Here is a 12,118-nt window from a genome sequence, read left to right as displayed (position 1 = left end):
TCAGATATATTCTCTCAAGTATAATCTATAAACTACAGTAGCTTTAACCATCTTTGGAGAATCTTCCCTGGTTAGTAACATCTTACTTTTAGCTTCTGCTTCCTCTCTAGTAAACCTAAAACATCTCTTTGGCACTGGTTTTACCATGATTACTTACTAATGGTCAACGGACCATGCTAACTCTACACAACTCTCTACGTGAACAGGAACATCAGCTGCCTTGGTGACACTGTCTGCCACCTGGTTGGTTGGCTCTCAGCCTGAACTCTGACCCACGTTCTGGGTCATGACCTCTGACCCTTGGGTCGTGACATGTGACCTACAGGAAGTAGAGGCGGTCGGCCAGGTTGAGGGACGGGTCCTTGTGGATGCTCTGTCCCACCAGGAAGGCCAGCTTGTGAGCGTACTGGCATGGAGCGGGGACTCGGATGGTGCCCTGAAATGCGGAAATAAACAATGTCAGAACAAGGTCGTCAATGACGGCAGACTTCATCCACAATGCTTTGCAACTCCTCCAATCCCACTGACAACAATAGCAGCACAGTGCATGGTACTGCATCTTTTGGAAAGGAACACACCCACTTTCCTCCGACCCACACACATACTTGAGGCGAAATTTCACTTCCCTGGGGCGATGCAAAAAATTGTTTTGATGAAACCAAAAGTATAAGCCCTAAAACAGTCAGAATGGCATGTTGATAAGCAACACTTCAATTGCTGAGAAAAAGGAACAGAATTTTCAACATCAAAACAGCACCAGATGGAAAAGTCTGTACCTTTGATTTACTCAGAAAGTCATATCAAAATTTTCCTTCAAAAGCTCTGTTTCTATCTCCACCTGTTGCATAATTCCTATCTCAAAGTATCCAACAACTAAGAAAATAAACTGGTGAGGTATGGTTGTCTTACCGGCCAGTTGTAGTAGAGGTGGCAGAGCTTGTAGGTAAGCCTCTGCATGTGGTCAGGCTTGAGTCCGGAGGTGTCCCACACCACGTTGTAGTGGCAGGGCGTCACTGTACCCTGGCGCACCGACTGGGACACCAGGAAGAAGTCGTACCTGAAAAAAACATAAACAAGTGCTTTCAACAAAGCTGGTCTTTCGCTTAGTTGCATTGGTAAAATTGTACTGGATGAGCTTCAAAATAGTTCCCATTGTAGTATGTTGAAAGGAACGTTTCATTTCTTTTTGGAACGCTAAATTAATGAGACTTTTGAGTCATAACGTCAGCGGTAGAGCTCCGTCGAGCTCGTTTGGAATCTTCTTATTTGAAATTTGAAGTAATGGAAACCCTGGCGCCTTAGAAACCAACCAGGTGAAGACTACTTACCACTTACATCAACTGGGAAAGGGTGCTTTTTGCAGTACTGGCATGCAAGAAAGTTCATGCGAGGCTTGAAATATTTCCCCTCTCTTTCTTCCAATATTGTAAGTTGTCTTGGTCATTAGCCTCCAATGTAGAAATATTATCTGCAAAGTGCTGGCAGCAAGGTCTGTTTTATATAATTCCATTCCCTAAGACCTTACCACTCTGGACGGGTGACTTCAGTGTCCACCACGGTTCCAGGCGAGGGGTTCTGGAGCCCGCGTCCAGCCTGTGCGAAGAAACGGGTGTTGATTCGCTTCTTCACCACGATCCAGGCAACCTTCGGCCTAGAGAGAGAGAAAGAGAGTGGAAAAGTGACTGTTAGTAAAAACAAACATTAGGACTATCTCCAGGACTCGTCACTCCTTTCCTGGACAAAAATTTCATGACATCGGTACGAAAATGTTAACTTCATGAGATGAAAATGAATTTTCATCAGCTTAAAATGACTGATCTAGCAAACAAAAATCAACAATGTGGGGTCCTGAACAGAGAATTTAAATAGTTGGACACAGCCTTGGTCAATACATGTAGGATGGTTTCAAACCTTTTAAGTCCTATGTCTTCCTCGTCTTTCATGCCCATATAAACATTTGTTTCATCTAGGGAATTTCACAAATTCTTGTTAGAATACGATGTAACTTATGTGATGGTTCCACAATGAAATAGTTCCGATTGTGAATATTTTTCGTTCTGTCCAAGTCACAATACCGTTGTAAAAACTTGTCTCCCACTCACTTGTAGTCGGCACCAAGGTTCTTGAAGGTGTCGAGCACCTGCGGAATCTCGTGTTCCACGACGGCGCCCAGCTGTCCATCGCCCACACCGTCACGGAAGAAGATGACACGATCCGGGAGGTTAGAGTTCAGCTCGTAGTACTTCTTCAGGGCAGCTGTGAAAACGTTCAAGAAACGTATTTCAGTTACAGGGAAGTGGTTATCATGGATATGCAAGGATTGAAACCCTCAAGAGATAATCTGCTGGAGGGGCTCTGAAGATGACGCGATCCGGGAGGTTTGTTTGTTAGAGTTCAGCTAGTAGTACTTCTTCAGGGCAGCTGTGAGAAAGGATTATGTTTCATTTGTAGGGATGTAGGGATAAGGGTGTATACCAGAAAATATTACAGGACCTTGTGGTACAGGCATGGTTCAGAAATACAGAAATGACTCCATGCTCCCTTGTTTGTCATTCTTATTCTTATTTTATTTGACAGGTAAGCCCTCAAATGTGTGAATGTCCGCTCATAAGTTATTTCCTAGTTGGTCCAAAAATATTTTTTAAAGTTCGTTTTTTTTTTACCAGTCCCACATCAGAGTACCAGTATTTCAGTGAGTTATTCATTACATACATGTATTTGGATACCTACAAACCAGGCTTCGAACCAAAGACCCTTGGTACAACTCACCCTGCAGGCAGACCTTCAGCCCATTGATGAGTTCCTGACCAGAGTGCTGGAAAGTGCATCGGGAATACCAGCAGGTCAGGGAGCTGTTCATAGTTTTCTACAAACCAGACTTTGAACACAAGACCCCTTGTACCACTCCAACCACTAGATAGCTGAAGATATCTGGGCTTTGAACCCAAGACCCTTGGAACAACAGACCTTCAGCCCATCGATGAGTTCCTGGTGGAGTCAATGAGTTCCTGGTCGGATTGCTGGACTATGAACCTAACCTCATATTATAACTTCATACTGAAGAATAATACTTGGGCTTCGAACCCGTAACTCCTGTTCCACTCACCCTGCAAGCAGACCTTCAGCCCATCGATTAGTTCCTGACCAGAGTGCTGGAAGGTGCATCCAGAGTACCAGCTGTGTCTGGGAGCTGTTTATTAGATAGTTACCTACAGACTGGGCTTTGAACCCAAGACCTCTTGTACCACTCCGACCCTTCGCAGATAGCTGAAGATATCTGGGCTTTGAACCCAAGACCCTCGGTACAACTCACCATGCAGGCAGACCTTCAGTCCGTCAATGAGGAGCGTCCAGACTAAAGTGCTGAACTATGAACCGAACCTCACCTTATTACCTCATACTGAAGAATATTACTTCGAACCCGTAACTCCTGTACAACTCACCCTGCAGGCAGACCTTCAGCCCATCGATCAGCTCCTGACCGGAGTGCTGGAAGGTGCATCGTGAGTACCAGAGGGTCATAGAGCTGTTCATTAGATAGTTACCTACAGACCGGGCTTTGAACCCAAGACCTTCAGTACAACTCACCCTGCAGGCAGACCTTCAGCCCATCGATAAGCTCCTGACCGGAGTGCTGGAAGGTGCATCGCGAGTACCAGCGGGTCAGAGAGCTGTTCATGGAAGCGATGACACCTCCGATGGACTGTCCTTTGGTGGCCGAATCGTGGTAACAGTCGATCCCCACAACCATCATGCTCTTCAGCTGTGAAGGTGGCAATAAGAGGAAATAAATTTATTCTTCATTAGCAGGGTTGGACAAAAGTACATTAGCCCGATAGTCCGGCCAAGTGCAAGGGTAGGTACCACAGTATCAAGTTTCTGTAAGACTTAGTCATTGTAGCCGACATTTTTGGTCCTTTCATCAAAGTAAACTATGTGTAAAGATGAAAAAAGTTAGAGCACTGTTGCTATCAGATGTGCTTATGCTGTTTGGGTATTTGTTATGTCATTTAGTCATCAGCTATTGTCAGATTTTTTGGAAAATCCAGTGCCTGCGTCCAAAATTTGGACGATTCCAGACGTTAAGATAGTTGGGTTCCCAGATGGAACAGCAGAGAAGCAACTGTATATAGTACTGTAAATGCAGAAATGTTCGCGGTGGATTAATGTTCGCGGTTTTTCGCGGCGGCCGCTGCACCGCGAATTTAAAACCACCGCGAACATTTTTTCATAACAGTAAGAGACTACAGTGCATGGTGCTACCGCGAGATTAAAACCACTGCGAAAAGTCCATTTTCCCGCTACCGCGAAATTAAATCCCCGCGAACTTAAATGCATTTACATTATATAATTCAGGGTTCTAGCTAGTGCATTTTAGCGTAGTGGGCCACTACGCTAAAATAAGGCCCACTACGCTCATTTTTAACTAGTGTAGTGGTGCTTTGCTATCATTTACTTGTTCAACAATGTCTAATCAATATCTGAACAATGAAAAATGATGATATGCCATTCAAAACTGACTGTGATGTTAACAGAATACCAACTTTTAACTCAACATTATCAAAATCTCACCGTGGAGGGGTCATCATCATCATGGCCAAGACCCCCCTTCCACACCAATCTCCTGATTGGTCACTTCGCTACCATGCCATTCCCACTACGCTAAAATAAAATCCTGGCTAGAACGCTGAAGTAATGAACGCCAGTGCGAACTACTTTCCAGATGGTACCCAGGCCTGTCCAACCCTGTATACATCTCCAGACAGAACATACCGGGATCTCCACAGCCCAGAGCTCCCCTCCAAGCTTGCAGTTCAGCTGCATGGCGATCTTGGTGGCCACGGACATCAACATCTGCTTTTTGTTCAGTGTACGGCTCACGATGACCTGGCTCGGCACAGGGTGGTCAACGCAGCAGAACTTCTTGATCGCATCGTAGCGATCCTTTCGCTGAGAGGACAGCAGGCACACCACCTACCAAAAAAAAAAAAATTAAGATATGAAATGGACCAGTTGTCTTGATTCAGTTTTGGCTGGCCTAAAAGTACATCATTCCAACCAAAAAGTGGAAATGGAGCTTGAGGAAAAAGGGAAAAAACAGTTTTAACATATAGCCAACCTAAAAGCACATTTCTTCTAGAACAAAGATGAAAATGTAGCTCTGAAAAAAAGGTGCAAAACAATGTTATGGGCATTGTAATCAAGCAATATCTAGTACTTGAGATCATTTTGGAAGCATTGGTTCATTGCATAAGATACCTGAAGTCTGAATAAATAATCTGTCAAATTCAGAGATGGACAGAAAGATATTCCAGGGCTCGAAATTCATTTTTGGGATTAGGTGCACTAGTTCACCCAGCTTTAAAAATTGGGTGCACCAAACAAATTTTGGGTGAACCGCTTAACTTTAAGTTATAACCTAATAACAAAACTTACTTACAAGCTATCAAATTCTTAAACAAGTACCATGACAGACATTTCTATTATCTTGCTAACACTTAGATGTCAAGAATATGATGTATACTAGTATACTTTGATATCTTTACATACATAAACCTAAGAAAATATTTGGGTGCACCCTGTGCACCCACAGAAAATAATTGGGTGCACAGATCCAATTTTGGGTGCACCTGGGTGCACATGCACCCAGTATTTCGAGCCCTGTATTCACAACCTGAATTTGCAAAAAGCCACCCCCCTTGACAGAGACAGCTGGAGATCAGCTTTCAGACATGAACGACAATCCCCAACCGCAGCAGATCCCCTATTACAAACACCTTCATAGCTAACAATGTAACATCCATATGTGTCTATAGAAGAAACTGGACCCACTATTAGGAATGCGTACCGGTACTGTACCGATACAGTACCGGTACAATCAATTAGGTACAGATACAAAAATACCGGAACCCTGGTGTACCGGACCTGTTTCTAATTAGTGCAAGCCAGGCAGGATAACAGGTCAGAAGATGGCCACTTTGACAGATAAAATTACTGTGAAATCACCATAGCAATGTCTCTGAGCCCCAGTGAGGGAAAACAACAAGGGTCAAATTTTTGTTGCATCATGTGTCTACCATAATAAACACATTTTGATTGGTTCAAACATGCTTCTACCCTTTTTAATACATTGTTTTGCCGTTATAACATATTATAATATAATATTATGATATAATATTCAATGCCATGCATTTAGGTCCGGACCTGTACCTAAACCTCTGGATTCGAATCCGGACCTGTACCTAAACGCGGGTTTAGGTACGCATCCCTACCCACCATCTGAGTCTTGTCGTTCATCTGTTCCCTCATCGTGCGCAGGTAGTTGTCAGTACGGTCGTCTGGGATCTCGCACCTTTACAACAACAACAACAACAACCTTTACAACAACAAATATAACTGATATTATGTTGAATACGAAAGTATCTATGGAATGTTGAATTGTATCTTTTGTGTATTGCATTGTATTTAGACCTCTGACCTCCTCCACCCTTGAAATCTTGAAAAACGGCTCAGGCCGAATGATGTATCAAGGCTAAATAAAGGTTGAATAAAAAAAAAAAATCTGAACAAAAATATACACGAGGTAAACGGTAATGGTAGTTAATAGTGAAATCAATACTTCCGAGTGAATTTCTGTATTAATCTATATTTTTGGTGAGTGCATGCATGGTTTTATGAAGTTCGCTTATTCAAAACACTCCAATAGCATGCATAGATTCAATCAGCTGCAGTACGAATGGAGCTGGTAGAAGTCTTTTCAATTAGCCCAAAGTGAGTTAACCTGTTTACACAAAGCACATTGAAACCTAAAATCTTCGGCAGAAGCAAAACATAGGAAACCATACTGTATAAAGTCAATAAAGTACAGTAGGTCAACAATATATTCTATACATTGAGAATCACAAAAATACAAGGCCACAGACAGATGCAAACAAACACACAGACACAGACAAGCACACACAGACACGGGCAACACAGACACAAAAAGTCATTAACAGAAACACAGATAGGTAAGTCAAAACAATGCTAACATAAAACAACACAAAACTCTCTTATGGGCATTAAAGGTCTTGGCTGAGACGGTCTTGGCCAAGACGTCTCAGAAAAACCTAGTGTAAAGCGAGTGAAAGTAACAAAAGAAGGGCCTTACATGATGGGTTTGTTGATGTTCATGCCCATGGGGGGTCCGACCCTGACTAGGGCCTGCAGGAAGTCCTGGGCCTGGGGAGAGTTTCTGGCTGGGAAGATGAAGAGCCAGCTCTGCATGGGGACACAGGAGATCAACTGCTGCCCACGCATCTCACGGCCCCAGTCAGCGTCCTGTGGCTTGTAGTTGTACTGGAAATGGCAAAAACACAGTTTTGTTAGTTTTTGCATATTTCGAGCTGGGAAGATGAAGAGCCAGCTCTGCATGGGGACACAGGAGATCAACTGTTGTCCACGCATCTCACGGCTCCAGTCAGCATCCTGGGGCTTGTAGTTGTACTGGAAATGGAGAGAAAAGTACAATTTGGTAAATCATTGCAAGTTTTTGTTAAGTTTTGAGCTGGGAAGATAAAAAGCCAGCTCTGCATGGAGACACAGGAGATCAACTGCTGGCCACGCATCTCACGGCCCCAGTCAGCATCCTGAGGCTTGTAGTTGTACTGGAAATGGCAAAAACACAGTTTTGTTAGTTTTTGCATATTTCGAGCTGGGAAGATGAAGAGCCAGCTCTGCATGGGGACACAGGAGATCAACTGCTGCCCACGCATCTCACGGCCCCAGTCAGCATCCTGAGGCTTGTAGTTGTACTGGAAATGGCAAAAACACAGTTTTGTTAGTTTTTGCATATTTCGAGCTGGGAAGATGAAGAGCCAGCTCTGCATGGGGACACAGGAGATCAACTGTTGTCCACGCATCTCACGGCTCCAGTCTGCATCCTGCGGCTTGTAGTTGTACTGAAAATGGCAAAAAAATATAGTTTTGTTAGTTATTGTCTAGTTTTTGTGTATTTTGAGTAGGGGTGATGAAGTTTTGCAAGGGAACACAAAAGATCAGCTGCTACCCTCGCATCTCACGGCCCCAGTCTGCATCCTGTGGCTTGTAGTTGTACTGAAATGACAGAAAAATACAGTTTTGTTAGTTTTTTTTGTCTAGTTTTTGTGTATTTTGAGCAGGGAAGATGAGGAGCCAGCTCTGCATGGGGACACAGGAGATCAACTGCTGTCCACGCATCTCACGGCCCCAGTCAGCGTCCTGAGGCTTGTAGTTGTAAATGGAGAAGTTAAACATCTTATCACACAACAGGGAGACAAATAGGTAGGCAGTGCGCTTAATGGCAAAGCAACTCCACCGTCATCCCCCGTCAAGGACTGATAAGCTGCAATAATGAAGACTGTGCGTAACTATAAACTGGTATAACAGCAAGGCATAGTCTTACGCTTCTTCCCTCATCCTACACATGTCACGTTATGTTATTTCTTCTGTTTCGTAACGACAAACAAAAACAGAGTACTTACGGATCCGCTGCGCTGCCAGATCTTCTCCGGCGGCATGACTCGCCCCTGCAGCTGCAGCAGAGTCTTGTCGTAGGACAGGCCCCAACCCTTCATGTCCTTCTGTACCTTCTCGTTCCTAAGAAGGAAAAGGAGAAAATGTTTCAAAACTCTACATGCTGCCTAAAACAGGGATCTAACTAGACTGCATCGAATTCCACAAGGAAAGTACACCAACTTTCTGAACTTGTGCCTATTTTCCCTTGACATGTGTGCACCACCTGCAAAATAAGTTGGTAACTTACTTTAACAGTGAAACATTCAAAGGACAGACAGTAGGTAAAGGTAATCCCATAGGCTAAAGTCAGTGGCTTGTCATTTGATGTGTCTTGAGCACAGTATTGCAGTGCACCCATTTCGTCCCACAGCCTTTGTCCCAACTGAAGTCATAGATCAGGTACCCATTTTTACACCTGGGTGGAGCCAGGAAAGTTGGGCAAAAGTGCCTTTCTTAGAGCAATACCAGTACTTGTCAAGAACAGCAAAGATGTACTATGGCCCTTCAGCCTACTCTGGCTACATTAAATCACAACCCCCCCTCCCCAAACAATAGTCCCTTACTTGTTGAGAGTGTTGATAAAGGTCTGCAGGGTGTCGTTGCGCTTGTCAGGAGTGATGCGGGTGTGGATGGCGATGTCCTTCATCACGTGGAAGTCTGCACGCACCTCATCGGTCAGGCCTGGACACAAACAAGACATCATGGTCAGCATTTACATTTCCGAGACAGGGCTCGAAATACTGTTTTCTGCATACCTGGCTGCAATTGTGCAGGTAACATTGCAAATTACCTGCTCCAGACAAATTCTACCTGCACCACTTTGAATATAGGAAATATGGATCATATCAAAATTGTTCAGGAACCAATGCTATTTTTTCTTTTATACTTAATAGGTGGTAACAATCCATGCAGATAATAACAATCCACATACACCTACATCATACTTTTAGGACATTTACCAGGTACATGTATCATGTATGTATAAAACCCAGTACAGGAACAAGCATGTGGGTTAGGCGCAGGTAGACATCAGAAATACCTGTACAGCTACAATCTTACCTGCACTAACCTGCATATGCAGGTGGTATTTTGAGCCCTGCTTGTACTACTTACAGGGTTTTCCCAGACCTGATCATAACATCGGCGGCGAGGAGCTCAAGATCTGCTCCAGGGGCTAGTGAAGTGCAATACACAACCTCTCCTAGCTCAAGATCGTAGTGCGTGGTGAAGAGCCACATCCTTCCCGAGGTGCCGCTGTTACATCATAACAGAACACTACGGATCTAGACCAGACAAGTCGATTAAAAGGCCACAGCAGTGGGTCAGCTACCCGCTCTGTAGAACACTCATGGCTACCGGAACATCAAGGAAGAAATCGTCTCGAAGCGTCCCGCGGAATTCTGGGTCGACTGGGACCAGGATGACGCGTGGTGGGCAAAGCCGAAAGGACCCCACCATGTTGAAGGGAAGGAAACGGGCGCATCACCCTACATGTAAGTGTTGTATTCGTCCTAAGGCTAGTCATGTTGATGTTAATTACAACAAACTACACCCTAGCAACCATGTGAAGAAACCTCTGTGTATAGCCACATGGAATGTGCGGACACTAGTTAGCAACTCCTCCAAGCTGTATCAGCTGGCATCAGTGATAGACGACTATAGACTAGACCTCCTAGGTGTTACTGAGACACACATGCCAAGCAGTGGTATCGAGAAACTTGAGAACGGATCGCTACTGGTCTTCTCTGGACGTACTGATGGGACCAGACGGCAAGGAGTTGGTCTTACTCTGTCTAAACGTGTTAAGAATTCACTCATCTCATACTCCCCTGTGTCTGAAAGGATCTTATGTGCCAGACTGCATAGTCAACAGATCAACATTTCTGTCATCGTGGCGTACGCGCCTACGGATGGGGCTGATGAAGGAGATAAAGACAGTTTCTATACCCAATTAGCAGATACCTTTGCTGATCTGCCCGGACATGACATCAAGTTACTTTTGGGGGACTTCAACAGTAGAGTGACATCTGACTACACAACCAGGAGGGGCGTGATAGGACGTCACTCTTTGCACAGCGAATCCAGTGACAACGGGATCCGATTACTGGACTTCTGCGCCTTAAGCCAGTTGACAATCGGGGGGACTCTTTTTGAACATAAAGACATCCACAAGGGGACTTGGAGATCCCCAGATGGCAGGACTGTCAATCAAATTGATCATATATGTATAAGCACCAAGTGGAGCCATTCTCTACTGGATGTCAAAGTCTGCAGGGGTGCTGACATCGGATCAGACCACTACCTGGTAAGGGGCTATCTGCGGATTAGGCTAAAGGCAGCAAAGAAACTAGACGCAGTAGATCACACATTTCCAGCCATAGAACATCTTCGAGATGGAACAAAGGCTGAAGAGTACAACATAGAGCTCACTAACCGTTTTGAATGTCTGTATGTGGAAGATGAACCTCTGGAGGACACATGGGAAAAGTTCAAAGAAACTGTGCACTCTGTGTCTCTAGAAGTGCTTGGAGATCGTCCCAGAAAGAGACGACAACAGCATCTTTCACAGGAAACCAAGGACTTGATCAGAAAGCGTGCTGAGGTCAAGAGGCGTGACCCCACATCTGATACTAACGAGTCGGAGTACTCCACGCTAAACAAGATGGTTAGAAGAGTTGTAAAGTTGACGACAATAACTGGGCTCTCAGGGTAGCATCAGACCTAGAAAGTGCAGCAAAGCAGGGAAACCAGAGAGAAGTCTGGCAGAAGATTCGGATCCTGTCAAACAAGAGAAGCAAGAAGTCTTCAGCAGTTAGGGACAAGTCCGGAAAACTGATTTCCGATCCTGATGCTCAGCGGGAAAGGTGGGCTGAACATTTCTCTGAGCTACTCAACCCGCAGCAGGAAGACTCTGACCTAACTGAGTTGGACAGGATACCAGGTGTTCCCAGCTTTGCGTACCTGGGAGAAGATGATGGCCCTCCAACAACCATTGAGATTCAGAACGCTCTTAAGAAATTGAAGAACCACAAATCTCCTGGAGTAGATGGGATAGCCAATGAACAGTTGAAGTATGGTGCGTCAGGACTAATCAAAGCTTTGGAAGTTCTCTTTGCCAAGGATTGGTTTGGTGAAGCCATTCCCGAGGACTGGTCCAAAGGCATCATCATTGTGCTACCCAAGAAGGGGGATACTACATACTGTGGCAACAACAGGGGAATAACACTCCGATCCACAGCATCAAACTCTTTCAGATCATCATCCTGGAACGCATCAACTTGGGGTTGGAAAGTTACTAAGGGAAAATCAATGTGGCTTCAGGAAGAACAGATCTTGCATCGATCAGATTTACTCCCTACAGACAATCATCCATAAGAGTATTGAGTTCAATATCCCCTTGTATATAAACTTCATTGACTTTAAGGCTGCTTTTGACAGCATCAAAAGGCAATTCATCTGGAAAGCTTTCTCCTTTTACGGGCTGCCTATGAAGTACATCAGAGTCCTGCAAGCCTTTTTCTATCATACTGTGAGCGCCGTAAGAGTGAATGGGGAGCAGTCAAGCTGGTTTAATGTCGATTCT

The 12,118-nt window shown here is 44.5% G+C and overlaps 1 protein-coding gene across 1 annotated transcript in view; it reads right to left on the bottom strand.

The window, feature by feature from the left end:
* Positions 1–12,118, bottom strand: part of LOC118426270 (piwi-like protein 1) — a gene marked incomplete in the record, with an annotated part of 27,317 nt that overhangs the window by 1,168 nt on the left and 14,031 nt on the right. The window contains 10 exon segments of the mRNA XM_035835555.1: positions 1–436; positions 910–1,057; positions 1,526–1,651; positions 2,103–2,256; positions 3,589–3,763; positions 4,774–4,974; positions 6,277–6,352; positions 7,151–7,338; positions 8,502–8,616; positions 9,099–9,216. Of these exon segments, the coding sequence (XP_035691448.1) occupies positions 320–436; positions 910–1,057; positions 1,526–1,651; positions 2,103–2,256; positions 3,589–3,763; positions 4,774–4,974; positions 6,277–6,352; positions 7,151–7,338; positions 8,502–8,616; positions 9,099–9,216 (1,418 nt within the window).

The sequence above is a fragment of the Branchiostoma floridae genome, chromosome 11, assembly GCF_000003815.2.
Source record: "Branchiostoma floridae strain S238N-H82 chromosome 11, Bfl_VNyyK, whole genome shotgun sequence".
Classification (NCBI taxonomy): domain Eukaryota; kingdom Metazoa; phylum Chordata; class Leptocardii; order Amphioxiformes; family Branchiostomatidae; genus Branchiostoma; species Branchiostoma floridae.
This window is presented reverse-complemented; position numbering and strand designations above follow the sequence as displayed.